Raw genomic sequence first — 18,122 nt, 5'->3', positions numbered from 1 at the left:
AATACTATTATTTATATAATAATCATAGTAGTAATACACACATAACATAATAATCCTAATATGATATAAATTACTTGATGTGTGTGTGTGTGTGTGTGTGTTCGTTAATAATATTTATTTTATTAGTACAATATCATTCAAATCGTAATAATAATAATAATAAGATCATATTTCGTTTACTTGATATATATATATATTTATTTAGGTATTAATAGCTAAACATACATTTTTTTTTTTTTTTTTATTGACATTAATCACATTTACTCCTACTGCTACTTATATATTTGCGCGTGTGTTGTACTGCAGGTCAGTCGTCGAACGGTCCGTCATTATCTGTAGAGTACAACAGACACCAGCAATTAGTTATTTAATTTTTTTTTCTGCTAACTGACTATTGCACTTACCCATAATATTATAAAAATACGACATCGTGGACGTTGGACCCGTTCTTCTTTCCCTTGTAGATCATTGTTAGATTAGAATCTATCGGCTTCTGTAGTTCTTCGTCGGTCATTCTGAATCTGGTTGGCAAGTATACGCGTATGGGTTGTGGATTATCGCCCAAGCGTAATTCTACGGCGGGCGTACGCGCATCGTGCTTTGTAACGACCGTTTCGAACCGTATCACTCTGTATGGGACGAAGGGTTGAATCTCCGTAATGTGACGTCTCCTCGATTCCAACACGAACTCGCTGCGGTCGTTTAGGAAATCTTTGGTGATTTGACTCATCTGTAAATGACAATATTGTTTGACTTAATACATCTAAGCTCTGGCTCGGACTTACCTTGACCGTACGTGTGTGTATGTGCACAAATGATTGTTCACCGACTGTCTTGCAGTGATAACTGGTAACTGTTAAATGTTGGGTGGTGCACCCTTCCTTATATGCTGATGTTCGCCCGTCCCCACCATGTGCGTGTGTGTGTGTGTGTGTGTGATACCAGTAGTGATAACAGGATTGTGATACCAGTAGTGAAAACAGGATTGTGATAACAGAATCGTGATATGGCCGTATCGAATCCTGTTATCACGACTCTGTTATCACGCCCTGCTATCACGCCCTGTTATCACGACCCTGTTATCACGCCCTGTATCACGCCCTGCTATCACGCCCTGCTATCACGCCCTGCTATCACGCCTTGCTATCACGCCTTGCTATCACGCCCTGCTATCACGCCCTGCTATCACGACCCTGTTATGACGCCCTGTTATCACGCCCTGTTATCACGCCTTGCTATCACGCCCTGCTATCACGACCCTGTTATAACGCCCTGTTATAACGCCCTGTTATCACGCCTTGCTATAACGCCCTGTTATCACAATCCTGTTATCACGCCCTGTTATCACGCATTGCCATAACGCCCTGTTATCACGCCCTGTTATCACAATCCTGTTATCAGGCTCCTGTTACCACGATCCTGATAACAGGAGCCTGATAGTGATAACAGGAGCCTGATAACAGAGCTACATACGGCCAAAACATACGTTTTATCGTACATGTACTGTACGATATAATAGTAGTCTTATGTATCGAATACAATGTATTGTATCGAATCCTGTTATCACGACTCTGTTATCACGCCCTGCTATCACGACCCTGTTATGGCGCCCTGTTATCACGCCTTGCTATCACGCCCTGCTATCACGCCTTGCTATCACACCCTGTTATCACGACCCTGTTATAACGCCTTGCTATAACGCCCTGTTATCACAATCCTGTTATCACGCCCTGTTATCACGCCTTGCTATAACGCCCTGTTATCACGCCCTGTTATCACAATCCTGTTATCAGGCTCCTGTTATCACGATCATGTGATAACAGAAGCCTGATAACAGGAGCCTGTTAGTGATAACAGGAGCCTGATAACAGGGCTACATACGGCCAAAACACACGTTTTATCGTACGTGTACTGTACGATATAATAGTAGTCTTATGTATCGAATACAATGTATTGTATCGAATCCTGTTATCACGACTCTGTTATCACGCCCTGCTATCACGCCCTGTTATCACGACCCTGTTATCACACCCTGCTATCACGCCCTGTTATCACGCCCTGATATCACGCCCTGCTATCACGCCCTGCTATCACGCCCTGCTATCACGCCCTGCTATCACGCCCTGCTATCACGCCCTGCTATCACGCCCTGCTATTACGCCCTGCTATCACGCCCTGCTATCACGCCTTGCTATCACACCCTGTTATCACGACCCTGTTATAACGCCCTGTTATCACGCCTTGCTATAACGCCCTGTTATCACAATCCTGTTATCACGCCCTGTTATCACGCCTTGCTATAACGCCCTGTTATCACGCCCTGTTATCACAATCCTGTTATCACGATCCTGTGATAACAGGAGCTTGTTAGTGATAACAGGAGCCTGATAACAGGGCTACATACGGCCAAAACATACTACTAATGGCAACCCTAAACTTGTTAAGGACCCACCCTTTTCAGGGCTAATAGATACATATATATATATATTACACTGTATAACTTATCAGGACTAACATATACATATATCTATATATAATATTATATAACTTCTCATTGTTAAATATTGCTGAATATGAATGTACCACACGTGCCGATTTCACATCAGACCCAAAAGGTCGTTACAGCATCTTGCGAAAGCAGACAACTTGTAATTCTGTTCACAGTTGACCTCAACAACGAGGCCAACCACTAAAAGGAACTTAACGTTTTGGTAACTACCGTGCGAATCTCACATCGAAGCTAGCCAATTTCGACCATGCGAAGGCTGCACTTTCATGCCTCTACCCTTCCTCCACCGTTGACATAAGCGGATGTCATGGACGAGCGAGGTCATCCACGTGCGGACTTTCGATAATTGCGAGGATTCCCACGGCCATTCAGCGAGCGTACCAGCATATAAGGGAGAACTTCAGTCATAGCAGGCAGATGTGCTGGGACCACCATACACTACACTTGAAGTTTCTACCTATCATCTTCTTTTGAAGTCTTAAGCGGCTTATAATTGTCTTAATCATTATATTTTTGAAGCATACTGAACTTATGCTATTAACTGTTTGTCGTTGTACATGTTTTATAAGTATATTAAATTAAGTGTTTGTGATTTACTCTGAAGTTATTCTATTAAATATCTAAAAACCTATCACCACGATTGTGACAAGACTCAAACAGCCTGCAATACATACGTACAGGGCTACAGGGTTGTTACATTGGCGCAGTCGGTAGGATCATTCAAAGACGGTAACGACATCAAGTCCAACAGATTTCAACTGGAAGGGACAAGTCAATTGAAGCACTTCGTTGAAATCGACGTTTTTGGAAGAACCATTCAAATATGAACGCTCTTTTGTAAGTAGATAAGAAATTTATATTGTATTAAGCTAGGTTAAGAACTTTTGTTTTATATAAGTATTATCTTAAGTGTAGGTAGGCCCAGTCATCTCCCAAAATTAAAAAAAAAAAATGGAATCAAAAGATACTTTAGGAAATCAAGTTATAGACCAATTAATAGACCTGACCAAAAGCGATAGTAATGAAAGTAGTAATGAAGGATTTTTTGAATCAGAAATTATAGAATCCCCTGAACTAATTAAAATAGGAAACAATGACATAGGAAATGATTGTAACGATGTAGTAGATAAGGATGTTAAGGGGAGGTCAGTTGAATCAATAGAAAAAGAAATAGATAGATGTTATAATTCACAACGTAATGTTAACAGATCTAGTGTAAGGGAACCTAAACAAAAATCTCAATCACCTAAGACTGTTTCTAACATTATTGATCGTAGTAATGTTAACACTAACAAGTATGCAAAAACACGCTGTTGGATTTGTAATAGGCTTGGCCATATTTCCTTTTTCTGTAAATCACGTATGAAATATAGTATCAATAAAAATAATAATAATAGAAATTATCAAACTTCTGTTCGAACTCGTCCAGCTATATGTAATGATTGCAACGGTACAGGCATCATTTTTAAAGAGAGATCGCTGAATCGCCAATCGGCGCATTTCCAGTGATAGAAAGAAAAAAAAATGCTTGTTACTTAAAGAAAAATAACACCTAGAAACACCTTGACCAGATTGATAGACCATAAATCGAATCAAAAGTTCTTATACGTCTCAGTAATACCTATATTATAAATTAACTTAACTATTGATAATGTCAAAATCATTATTATTATTTAAATAATTAAATCAATTGTGGTTAATGACTTATAACCAAGTAACTTTCATTTAGAAAAAAATATATATATACGAATTTAGAAGGAAATAAATAACTATATATATGGCAATCTTGGCGAGTTTCTGGGTGTTGCCTATAGAAAAAAAAAGTAAAATTATAAGCTAATAAGTAAAATGATAAGGTCGGAAAAACGATAAAAATCGGCTGCCATCATTCCAGTACTTTCCATACTTACCTGAATACTCATATAAAACGTTACTTCGGTCCGTTCAGGAAAACCTATTGCCGACAGCTACCCGACCACGTTGACGATTCGGTCAATGCACAATTCAAAACAAAGACTTCCGTGTTGCCAAAAGGCCCGAACAATGCGGACAAGTACGCGATAATCATATACATATTCGAAAAGCAAATTCAAAAGTTCACCAACCACGTGATCGAAAAATCAGTATTTTCCGAAAAATTATAATACAAATCTATAGCCCATTAAAACATAAAACTTAGGGAAATACTTTTGGCTGCCAGATAACAACAATTGTTTGGCCTCTATAATTGTAAGCATAACACTAGGGTCTTTCAATAGACCGTAACTCTTGTAAGTTTGTAATATTAACGAAAAAAGTTTAAGTTATATAAAAATACTTATTCATTTTAAAATGATAATAATATGTTTAGAACGACGAACATTTACAAACAAACAACACATATAATTAGGGCTTCCAAAGCTACGACTATTGTATTTTTATACATACAAAATTATCATGTGATAAAGTATCAATATAGAAATAAAAAAACATTTTATACTGTGTCGTTTTAAATCGGGTTCAAATATCATTGTAAAGCAGAATTAGAATCACTATTACAAATTATATTTTTAAATAATAAAGTTCGGATTTTTTAAATACCCATCAAGCCATAATGTTCAGTACATGTTCAAACCATATAAACATTATTTTAGAATTTAGACCTAGTAAAAGAATTTAAAATCATGAAAAACAAAATATGAATTTTAAAACGATTTTGTGTTCAGCATCTTTGTCAATACTATAATTACTACCTTTGTCAATAATAAGATTTCCATTCAAACAAAAATGTATATCAAGTATAAAAATCGCAACATTAGCATTGTTTAGTGATTCGTGGTATACCGTATACCTAATTAAAAAAAAAACATATTTATATATTATATTAAACAGGATTATCATTTAACTGTGAACCACTCAATGTCTCATTGGGTTTAATAATAATTGGATTTATTCTTTTAGTGTTTTTATACAATGTGATCTCAATTTTCCACAAATATGTATGTTTTTACCCCCTCTCCAAACTAATTATTCATATACCAACTTTTGAAATTTAATTGGTAACGCATACATTTAATTAACCTTTCATTAACTTTTAACATTATGAAAAATACATCCAAAGTCACGATAAACAACTTGATTTGAAGAAAAAAAACACTTATATTAGACAAAGGAAATCCATAATGTTTTAACTTTTCGATTCGACTAAATATTTATATCATAGAGTGTAGCGTGTCTGTTTGGCTAGTTGGCTATGCTAGACCGAAATGTTAGCCGATAGGGCTAAATTAGTGGACCCGAAGACAGGACGGATGGCCGTATCTACACTTAAATATCCCTAAAGTCTCCTTTATATATGTGTATATGCTTTTTCGTCTTAGGAGCTTAACAGTCGGTCGTACCTCTAAATAACTTAACTTTCAATTTATGTATACGTATATACACATACATGTATATTACACCTCTACCTTGATCCTTAAGCGTTCTATGTAGTTAGTCCAGGTAATGGCGGAGTTGAACGGACACACGAGTACGGGTAAAGTTAAGAGAAATATAAAATAGTAAGGTAATATGAAACAATAAGTATGACAACTAACTGGGCATAGGAGCCCCCAGCATTGTGCCCGTGTGTCTGTTGTCTCTCCTATCTATAATGGCTCACATATACATATGTTACAAACTAAGTAAAGTGCTAATAACGCATCTTTGGAGAAGAGTGGTAACGGGCGGCTAAATATGACCATTACAGTTTTACTATATTAAAAGGTATTTATAGTTGTTATTCACGAATAGAATATATTTAAGTCATCTAAGCTAAAAGTTTTGAATCCAAAAATAAAATCCTAACATAATCGTTCATATTAATTAACCTTCATATTTGAGTTTTAATGTGGTGTTAGGGATAAACAGTTTTTAAATATCGGCGACTAATATCGATGCAGGTTTAATATTCAAAAAAATACATCAAGTGTAAACCTATGGTACTCAATTAAGTAAACAGGGTTTGGAAATAAAAATATAGGTGACGTTTTGTTTTCGTCTAAAAGTTTGGGTAAAAAATAAATTATAAAATTGTTGTTTTTTTAAATTTTTTTTAATAATATCTTAATGTAGTACTTCACTGTATGTATTACGCAGATTCAGTCATCAAGGCCAAATGTTTTGGGTACAAAAAAATATAACTTGTTTTCGACTTATGCAGTATGCTTGGATCAAAAACAAATAATACCGCATCGGTAAACAATGCGAGTGTTGCGGTGTAAGTAGTAGGTACAAAAGTACAAAACATTTTGACTGGTTGATACGCAGATTTAACAAATATGTTTTATGTTATAAGAGTTTAAAAGTTAGGATGGGAGAGGAAGTTCGGTGGATAAGTGCGCGCAAATAAGAATAATACTACACAACACATTTCCTCCTGTCCTTAACTTGAAACTTAAATAACTTCAAAAATAGTTTACATGGAAAATTGAGTTCACATTATACAAAAAATGTATGAAATAATTAATCCAATTATTAATTAAACCCAATGAGATATTGAGAGGTTCACGATTAAATGATAGCCCTGTATATAATTTAATATGAATTTTTTTTTAAACTAGGTATACCATGAATTAGTAAACAATGCTAGTGTTGCGATTTTTATACTCGACATACATTTTCGTTCGAATTTAAATCTTTATAAACAGACTTTATTTATATAGTCATGCACAAATATGGACAGAGGTACTGATTTATTTGTCGAACACAAATCGTTTTAAAATCCATATTTTGTTATTCATGATTTTAAATATGGTTTTAAAGTTATTTTACTAATGTATTAATTATGTTTTGCAAGTTCTCAATTTTAATAGAATGTTTATACAGTTTTTTTTAATAATAAACATTATGACTTGGCTGATGTTTAAAAAATAAAATTTTTATTAGAGATTTAAAACCTCATTCTGCTTTAAAATGACAATATAAAAAATAGGCTCATAAATAACACCTTTCCGTATACGAACCGTAAAACAAACTTAAAAAGACTAAGTTAATACATTGTGGAATAACAATAACTTCATGTTGTCTTAGAATACTGTAGTAGCACACAGTATGCCTACAGTCTAGTTAAGCAGTATATTATAACAGTTGAATATTTTATCTGTGTGATACAAAATATGACGAACATCAAGATTATTCTTTTACTTAGCCTAGCAACGTGTGCTTCGTAAGTATTTTTTAAAACATTATTTTTGGTATTATAATTGTATAAAAAATGCCATCAAAATGAACGTTTACTTTCCAGGTATGGCGATGAAGAAATAACGGATCATTTAGTTGATGGTTAGAAAAAAATCATTTTTAATTAATTTGTTTTAATAATAATGTATTTAATTAAATTATAAGACAGAAATGCAGTTTTATTTCCAGTTGAATTTTTTATTTTTATTTTTTTTTTTTTGTAATTCGTGTACTCTCTTTGCTATAAAAAGAGGTAAGTCAAAAGCTATGTACACAAATTAAAAAAAAAAAAAATTTCTGGCATTTAAACTGTATATGCGAATAGGGGTATGCCTGATGAATACTCGATAAAAATATAGAAGTATATTCATCATGTTTACAAGCACATAAAAAAAACTCACATTATAAATCCAATATCTTCTCAGCTTCGCATTGAAGCTAAAACGTAACAGATACTCGTATGTACAAATGATTTATGTGACGTCAGATTAGCCCATGCACAATTATGCTTTATAACGAGTGAAAAAAGTAGGTTTAACTGTTAGTAGTTAAGTAGTTTAAGTTATAGCGTCGGATTGGCAAATGTGAGATCATCTAATAATATGTAAAACTCCCTGAAAAGTTGGTTTGACTCATAAAAAAAATATTTAGTAATTATTGTTTTTATTCGTTGATTACCAGAAACAGAAACTAAAATACAAACAAATGAAGCTTCAGATACAACTTCACCTGAAAATAAAATAATAGCTGACCTAGAAATTCAGACTGAACCTGGTACAGCTCCATCTGAAAGTAAAATAATAGCTGACGTGGAAATTCAGACTGAATCTGGTACAGCTTCATCTGATAATGAAACAAAAGCTAAAATTCAGGCTGAACCTCAGGTAAAATATACTATTATTTTAAAACTATTAAGTTTTTGTCAATATTTACTGGATTATTTATAATATAAGGTTTAAATTTTTCTTAAATAGCCATTCTTATTTAACAAACTATTATTTTTTTTAGCTTAAAGACTTACAAATAAAATTCTTGTCATAAATATTTGTAATCAAGACAAGTTTTTAATATTGTTTTTATACTGTTATAAATAATAGATTAAAGTTAGAATCGTAACCTAATCGTTAGAGTTAAATTCATTTTATACAATTAATGTATTACTTGGTTTTTTTTTTTAGCCTGAAGAAAGTAAATTTGGTAAATTATTTGATAAATGCATAAGTCTGTAAGTATTTTTTTAAACATTACTTCTGGTTTAAAATTCGCATAAAAAATGTAATCAAACCTAGAATTTTTGTGTGTAAAATATACATTGAGAAACGAACGTTTACTTTTAAGGTGTGGCGGTACGTCATCGCCGGAATGTGGTAAATAAATATAATTGAGCATAAAGCTAGAAAAAAAAACATTTAAAACAAATTTTAATTTATATATGTTACAAATATTCAACAGGTTTTTTACCTGTGTTTTGTTTGAAAATAAAATGTACTTTGATCAAGCAGAAAAATAATAATGTATTTTATTAGTATATATTTTTTCACGCAGTTAAAATAAAATGACTATGTGTAGTTCCAAATGTTTTAAATGTTCATAGGTGCACAAAGTTGATACGAGAGATATTAAATTCTAAAAAAGACAACGTGTACACAAAGTTACACATACAGGTGTATAATAGTCATTTTCTGTATTTTTTACACAGGATTTATGAAAAGTTTAAAATATATGGTTTAGTGAATAGTCAAACGATATAGCACAGTAGAAATAAAAACATACTGACACATTTCTATATACAATTCCTAAAAGTATATCCGATTCGAGAATACTGTCAACTTATGGTAGAACCTAACATTCGATTTTCCAAGCTATCATGATTAGTGCTTACACAAACACAAAAAAAAGCAAAGTAATGTTATAAGTTAAAAAACTATTTAAAAGCAGTTATTTAACAGATACATTATTTATTTGGCGTCTGTATGGCAAATGTACTTTCTTCTAATAATGAGTAAAAATCCTTAAAAAGTTGGTTTGGCTCATAATAATACTAAAAAGTATTTATTTGTTGATTTCCAGAAATAGCTGCGCTTGGTCAGAAAAAAGGAGCTCGTCTGGTAATTTATGATCTATTATTTTAAAACTATTAGGTTTTTGTCAATGTTTTGCTGAACTATTTATAACTTAAAGGTTAACGTTTTACTAAATAGTCATTTTTATCTAGTAAACTATTATTATTTGAGGTTAAAGACTTACAAATATAGTTCTTGTCATAAATATTTATAATCAAAACAATATTAAAAAAAACAAGCAAATTCTAAATTTAGTACAATATAAACCTGCATATTCTAAACCAAGCTAAACCAACACATATTTTTAAAGTTATAAGAGTTTAAAAGTTAGGACGCGAAGGGAAGTATGGTTGGGAAGTGCGCACAGCTAAAAATAATACTTTACTCTCTCTTTCCTTCTGCTCTCAATTTGAAAATTGTATAACTTCAAAAAGAGTTATCCAAAACTGGTTATCGACCAGTCAAAATTGTTAGTACATTATTCTCAATTTAATAAGGTAATGAAATGTATGCGTTACTACTTAGGTTTAAAAAGATGATATGAAAAAAATTGTTTTGGGGGGTAGGATCGTAAAAATGTATGGAAAATTGAGATCACGTTATATAAATCACTATGAAAAAAAAAATTAATTAAACCCAATAAGATATTGATTGTTTCATGCTAAAATGATTACCCTATATTGGTCTGTTAGCTCTGTGTCCTAGTAGTATAAAATATAAATCAATGAATTAATGAAAACCCTCGCTTAGCTGCTTTAATAAACATTTTTAGTTGATGAGACATGAATTTATGAAAATAATCCCAATAAAATAAAATAATTATTTAAACCCAATAGGTTGGTTCACGAAAAAATGATTCCCTTGTATATTTTACTGACATATTTTTTAAAGTTTTACAACTATTAGTACAATAGCAATATTGTGCTTTTAAAATTAATTTTAAAAAATTATATTTTAAATCATTTATTATACTGTTGTATAAAAACTTTTAGGAAATATCAATTCTATGGGACACTATAAGAGGCGACAGAAACTATATTAATGAAGAAACTTTCCTTACCTATTACAAAGATGAAGAACAGAATAAATTGTCAAGCGTTATGAAAGAATTCGGCCATCCATATTTATTTAGTCAAAGTAATCGTTATTTTATTATTCTACACATAATATTTGTACCACCCCAAAACATTTTATTGGAAAAAAAAAAATTACCTTATGAAACATTTTTTTCCAACTTTGATAAGATGTTCGAAGGTATATTTTGTCATATTCTGATTTTGTATTTTTGCATGGGGACCCTAGACATTTCCAACTTGATATGAACCAATTGCATTACGAAAGATGCTCATAGATTAGAAATCTTACCTGAAACGTACTTTAGTGGTACGAAAATGTATTAAATTCACCGCTTCCATTTAAAAATCGAGAAAAAAATGCATAGTAAACATTTACATAATTTTGAAATCAAGGAAAATCCAAAATAAAATCATATAGTACAATTTATAGTTAATTATTAAATAAGCTGGCTAAACCCCTTACAAATTTGGATTTGTTATACATGGCACAATCTTTACAAATATACAACTTCAGAGAGGTTTTCATGAAAAATATGTCACCTTTTACAAGAAATGAAATTGAATGTGGTGTTATAAATTTCCAGAATTTTGATCAAGCTAGTCACTGGACGTCTTAATATGTGAACCAAAATTTAAAATATTATTTCGATTCTTTTAGATGTCACCCCCCGGTAGAGGTAGTTAATTATGTGGGACATCACAATTTATTATAATATAATACTGATTGTGTACAACATTTTAACAACCCTCCGAAATGTGGACATTTATGCTTAGTGTTTTTGTATAATTTATCTGAGGGTTTAGATTTGATACAACGAATGTTTTCAGCTCGATACTCAGTCATAGATTGTATTGTAAACTAGGGAAAAGTAGAAGTTTGTTCTAAATTGAAACACCTCCAAATTAATAGCCCATTCGCGTTTGTAGCATTTCAATAGTGATGAGGTAGGGGCCTCATAAATCTAAAGGAAAATAGGTATAAGAGTGGTAATAAACGCAGATTGTGGACTACCTGTAATTTAGATACTATAACGACCGGTTGGAAATCTCATCTGAATTGCAGAAGACATACAAATAATAAAGAAGGATATGTCTTCCCAAATTCTATGAAATTTGAAAATACAACAAATTTATTACGAAAAAAAATTGGCAGCGTCATATGAGGGGAAGAGACATATGAGTAAAATAGACGCAACTATAGGGGCAACCAGAAACGATACACGAGAGCTATACTGAAGTATTGCTATCTATAAAAAATGTGTATACAAGATAGCAAGATGAACAATTTGAAAACGAAATTGCAAACCCAATCCAAAGGGATTCGATACACGAAGATGAGTGATTTGACAATAAATCACTCGTATCCTGTAGAATCATTGCTTTATGTCAACTGACCTAAAAAAATTCCTAAAATTGGAACTAGATGCAAGCCCATGAAAACATGATTACAAAACAATCGAGGAATATATAAAGTCTGTCGAGGAAGCGATGGGTATCGACTTTGACATAAACAACATATAAGAAAATCCAGGGTTGACATCCGTTGCAAAAATGTGTTTGAACTTTTTTTGGGGAAAGTTCGGTCAAAAATCTCACTTAACCAAAACAGAGATTTCTATTGGATGATAAAACAGAAGTTGTTTATACTTCAGTATTTTTGAATGATGACGTGATTGAAGTATCATATAAAAATACTAAGGAGTATATAAAAACCAATTATAACTCAAACGTCTATATTGCTGAATTCACAACATTCGACGTAAGACGTTGGTTGTATGATATGCTTAATAAGTTGGGTAAAGCTGTCGTATAGGACACGGACAGTGTGTTCTATATCGATTATGGTAGTGCTGAAGTCCAAATGGAATGCATGTTAAGGGAATGGACAGACGAACTAGGACAAAAATATTGGACACAAGGTCGAGGGTATTGGCGATCAGTGTTGGGAATTATCTAGATAAAAAATTGTAATTAACATCTTATCTAGATAAAAAAAAGTAAATCATCTTATTATCTTATTTAGATAAACAAATCGGTTATCTGAGGTAATTAATCTAGATAGAAATTGTAACTATTTTTTAAGTTATTTATTCGTGGGTTTTACAAAAACAGGTTTTGGGATCCGACGAAACGTATAATGCAGTCCTAGCCTAAAAATATTAATATACCTAGGTCCTAATGAATAGTGATTAGTGATATAAGAATATATTATTAATACATTGGGGTTGGCTTGTTAGACAAGTCCAATATTCCATTGTAATCCAATGTATTTTAGTCGATTATACAAAACGTCTTTTACCTATTTTTAATAGGTAGAAGTAGATAAGAGTTATATATGTATTATCGTATAATTTATTATTTATATTCGTAGTTCTCGACTACAGTGCTCAGTTTTTATTTAATGTTGTTAATTTTTTTCCCAGTACTCTCGAAATAATTACTAGTGCTATATAAAACGTGTTTATAAGAATTTTTACGATAATAATTTCAAGATTAACATTGACCAAAATCCCAACAAAAAAAATGGTCGAAAGTGCAGGTGTTTATTTGAGCAGAATGGTTATAAATTATATTTTACAAATATATATACATGTCAGGCGAGTCCTGTATCAGTAACTACATATAGGGTAAAGAGTAAAGAACATAAAAGTAAAATAGTAAATAGTAATACAAGTCCAATAAACAATGAGCCGTTTCCAAAAAGTTATTTGTATTTTCAATCAAAATAAAATAACAAAACCTTGTAATAAACATTTTAAACATAATGTGGGCTCTCCGTAGTCCGTAGACCGTATGTGGCCAAAACGATAGTTAAGCCTCAAAAAAGAACAATATGTTTATAAATAGTTTCAACCGATAATGAAATGTCCCGTCATCGATTATCGAGTTTGATAAACTCGTATTTACTTTTTATACCTATTTATACTATTACTGTTGCCTACATAAAAGATGACATAAACAGAGTACATGAAAATAATAAATGACAAATGAACAGAGTAGCCATAAATCACGAAATCTAATATAAGGAAAATTTGCTCTTTGACGTAACTGTCCATTTCTTAGTACCTACGTCTTATTGGTTATTAAATTATTCTGTAATCTGTGAAAATACTTTGTTTAACTCATACATTTTCGTATAACATTTTATGAAGGTTAAAATTTAATTTATCTATTTTTCATCTAGATAAAATTGTATTTATCTTTATCTTTTAGCTAAATAAATGTTAAATGAATAATTTAATATCTTATCTAGAAGATATATTACTCAATTATCCGTTATCTTATCTAGATAACTTTATAGTTATCTTTTCCCAACACTGTTGGCGATCCGCGATGGTAAAGTCAACTTATAATTATGTGCAGCATGACGTGCATTGTCCTATGTGTGCGACCGTACCTCTACCTACAACCAGGTGAAATATGATCGTTATAGTAGTTTTTCAGACAGATCGATCAAGTATGAAATTTTTAATGTTAAAAATATATGGTTTGAAAACAACGGTAAACGTTTTATAAAAGGTAACATGAACTTGGATTGGACCAACGACAACTTTGTACTTGCTTACGATTTGTTCTACCGATTTATTTTACAATCTCAAAATTCAATTAAACCATCAATAACTACGGAATGGTTTTATTGCAATAAAAAACTCTTCTTGTATGTATTTGAAAGGGATTTTTATCATATTCGGTGATTAGGGTTTCTGAAGACCCGTGACCTCCTCAATCCTAGTATGGTCCATTCCCAATATAAAATGATATCACTGTGCTTGATTTTCTTTTGCTATAATGTGATGGTTTCTAGGTGACACTAAACCTGAATACATAATGTGTTTTGACGAATTTGCAAGAGCTGCGTCTCAAGGCTACATACAAATATGTTCTACACAGGTGATGTCAAAACTATTATGACGTTATAACTTTATTCTATGTGCTTTATAGTTTCATACTGGTAAAAGTTGTTTTATAATAATTTTGTGTAACTTTTAAAAAAACAATTTCTAGGCGATGATTACTGTCTTCAAAGAAATTCTTTGGTTCGCACACAAACGAACCAACAAAAAACATGTTACCCTTAAAGACATGGCTAAATACTATGGATCAATAATTCCTTTACATCAACGCATATATTTTAAGACCTACAGAAAAAAATCAGTGTTTGGTAGGTAGATATGAATTTTAGTACCTACTTTTATAATCGTAAAATAAACTTGGGTGTTTATATAGTTTTAGCTAAGATGATTTGACAGTATTGTATTACTATTTTAATTGTTTTTTTTATTATCAAACCAGAGGTGTAATTAGGAATTTTTCCTGGGAGGTCCAGATAATTTTCACAGCAAAACTCAACTAAATTTTCAAATGCCAACCTTTCTTCATCAGTAAAAGTTGAAGTAAATAAACATTCAAACCCTTCAAATAATTTTAATAAAACATATTTATTACCGATTTTTTATAATACATAGATAAAACAATAGCTATCAAAAACTGATTTATGGTTTAAAAAACGATTAGTAAGTTGGCTGATAAAATTGTCTACAAACGGCATAAACACTGTCACTCTATAGTACTCTTCTACATAAGAAACTTGGGGATTTGCTCTATTTGATTGTTTTCTTGCTGTTCGTTTCTTAGATATTTTTGTGCCATTAGCATTTGCTAAACTCTATTAAAATATTAAAAATTAATAATACTCTATGTTTTACTACATGAAAATAAGGCTTATATCACATACTTCTACTTTGTCATATAAAAGATGAAATTCTTTTTCTGCATCCTGTTTCATTTCTTTTAAAGTATTTACTAATAACTCAATTGTATTTAAAGTATTTTTTAAATCAATGCGTTTTTTCTGTAGTTTTTTACAGACAGGCAGTCCAAAGGAAAAAAAGTCTAAAATATATTTCTTTGTGTTAATGTTTAAAAATTAGAATTTACCTTTGTAACATATAAAGAAATAAGAAACTCAGAATCCAATACAATTTTTAATAAAATATTAGCATCTATAGAAGATGGTGCACCCCATGTAGAATAAATTGTTTCAAGTGTTTTGACTACAAATGGTAACAACTCAACAAAATCGTTTAATGACTCATATTTCTGGACCCATCTTGTTGCACACAGCCTTTTAAATTGTTATTATTATATTTAATTATTGTAAATTATATTAACATACCTGAGTGTTTAATTTTTTATTTACATTTTGCGAATGGTCGTCATCACGTGATCTTTTCACATTTTTGCTACTATCAGCAGTACTATTTTATGATTACTATACAACTTGTGTTTAATTCTTATATTTTGTCTTGATCCACGTACATACACACCTCAATATCCAACAATTATGATTAAAAAAAATGTTTTTTCAAATTAATTATTAATAATAACATAAAAAACAAAATTTCACATGTTTATATTAAATATCAATGGGACCATGGGGGGAGGGGTCCGGATCCCATGGACCCCTCCCCCATAAATACGCCACTGTAACCGATAGCAACACAACTTAATCTAATTAATGAAGAAACAACTGTTTTTGCAATATTGCCAATTAGTATAGACTATACAATTATGTATTTCACTTCAATGTTTAAAAATATAGAGAAAATACTAATGAAAACGCTTATCAGCCCAAACTTTCAGGATATTATTGAAATATTTAAAAAATGTTCTCAGTTTTGTTGTAAAACTATAAAAGAGTTTAATATTTATTAATTATTTTTGTTCTATTTCTAGTAATTTATTGTTGGTGGTTTTCAGGTAGATCATTTCGATTAACATTCCTTGAGTTTAAAAAAGCCATAAACATGGGTGTCCTTCCAAAACCTGTGCGTGATGTAATTGCATTTCAGACGGTACATTTTGTTTGTTTTTATTTATATTAGCTATTAATAAGGATACACTTAATAAGTGCGCCTATACCCAGGGATATTTAGTTCGAACATGTACATATTTTACATGCATGTTTAAGAACCATTCCTCTCCCTCTTTGTATTTCTTGTGCCAAACTAAGACAAGGCTACATCAGCTGTTTCGCAGACACCTCAAAATATGAACATAACTTATCGTGGGTCCTAGAGTCTAGACAGAAAAAAAAATCATAATTTCAAAAACAATACCTTCTCAGTTCCTCGTCGAAGCTAAAATATGAATCACTTATTATATTGTTTTATTACTATTTTTTAGGAAATAGAATATCTATTTCACACAATGAAAACTAGAGACTATGTTTCTTACAGTGACATGTGCTGTTACTTCGAAGACTATGACCACCATGAATTCGCAAACACGACGAGGGAGTATGGAACCGCACATGACCGTAAGCATGATGCTATATTTAATTAGCAGTTAACGGCTTAACAAAAAAAAAATAACTCAAATTATGTATAATTAATAACAATACGCTTTACGATAGTTGACAGCGAGGGCTATATACACGAATATAGAATGGAAATTGATAAATTTAAGGAGATCGGGTCTATGGGACTCGTACCAAGATACGGCGAGAAGGTAATGTAATATTTAAAAATGTTTTTAATAATTGGGGTGGTAACGGATTTAACTGGTGGTAAATCAGTTTAATTTGAATTTAAAAAAAAAAATGAACGATGCTGTTAAACCGATAAATGCTTAACTGTAAGTCGTTAAAATAATATATTGTTAGGACCAAGTTTATGATTACCAATAAACTAGATAATCATTTAACGTGAACCACTCGATATCTCATAGGGTTTAATAAGAAATTAAATTTTTTTTCTATTGTTATTCTCCTATGTGACCTCAATTTTTCACATTTTTTTTTTGTTTTTACCATCCTCTAAACTTAGTTTTTTTGATAACAGCTTAATAAACTTAAATGGTAACGCATCCATTTCATCATTCATTTCAACTTAATAAATTGAGAAAAATGTATTAACGATTTAAAATGGTTGATAACCAATTTTGAACAACTATTTTCAAAGTTATAAAAGTTTAAAAGATAGGACGGAAGGGGAAGTGCGTGAAGAAAAAAAATGATAGATTTCACCGTTCCTCCAGCTCAAAACTTCAATAACTTCAAAAATAGTTATACAAAACTGGTTGTCGACCAGTCAAAATGTTTAGTATATTATTCTCAATTTTGAAAATCCCTACTTAGCGGCTTTAATAAACATTTTTAGTTGATGAAAAATGAATTTATGAAAATCATTCCAAAAAGACAACGCAAGAAGAGAGAATATGTTACTTTCAAGGAACTAACTAAATATTATGAAAAAAAAATTCCTTTATCTCAAC

At 31.4% G+C, this 18,122-nt stretch overlaps 1 protein-coding gene and 1 long non-coding RNA gene across 2 annotated transcripts in view; one reads left to right on the top strand and one right to left on the bottom strand.

The window, feature by feature from the left end:
- LOC126847703 (uncharacterized) overlaps positions 1-17,366 on the top strand; it is a 330,437-nt gene extending 313,071 nt beyond the window's left edge. Inside the window, exons 9-11 of the mRNA XM_050588081.1 lie at positions 16,608-16,702; positions 17,034-17,166; positions 17,263-17,366. Coding sequence (XP_050444038.1) covers positions 16,608-16,702; positions 17,034-17,166; positions 17,263-17,366 — 332 coding nt within the window. The remainder of the gene's footprint in view (positions 1-16,607; positions 16,703-17,033; positions 17,167-17,262) is intronic.
- On the bottom strand, positions 271-908 carry LOC126847760 (uncharacterized). Its single transcript, XR_007687126.1, has 3 exons — positions 786-908; positions 405-730; positions 271-333 (listed from the first exon to the last, which is right to left on the bottom strand). It is a non-coding gene; the product is annotated as an uncharacterized LOC126847760 (long non-coding RNA).
- Positions 17,367-18,122: the final 756 nt, after the last annotated feature.

This window comes from Adelges cooleyi, unplaced genomic scaffold (genome assembly GCF_023614345.1).
Source record: "Adelges cooleyi isolate 19-005CV unplaced genomic scaffold, UGA_ACOO_1.1 ACOO_flye_CR_arks_rails_tigmint_CR_PRNA_118, whole genome shotgun sequence".
NCBI classification, from domain to species: domain Eukaryota; kingdom Metazoa; phylum Arthropoda; class Insecta; order Hemiptera; family Adelgidae; genus Adelges; species Adelges cooleyi.
This window is presented reverse-complemented; position numbering and strand designations above follow the sequence as displayed.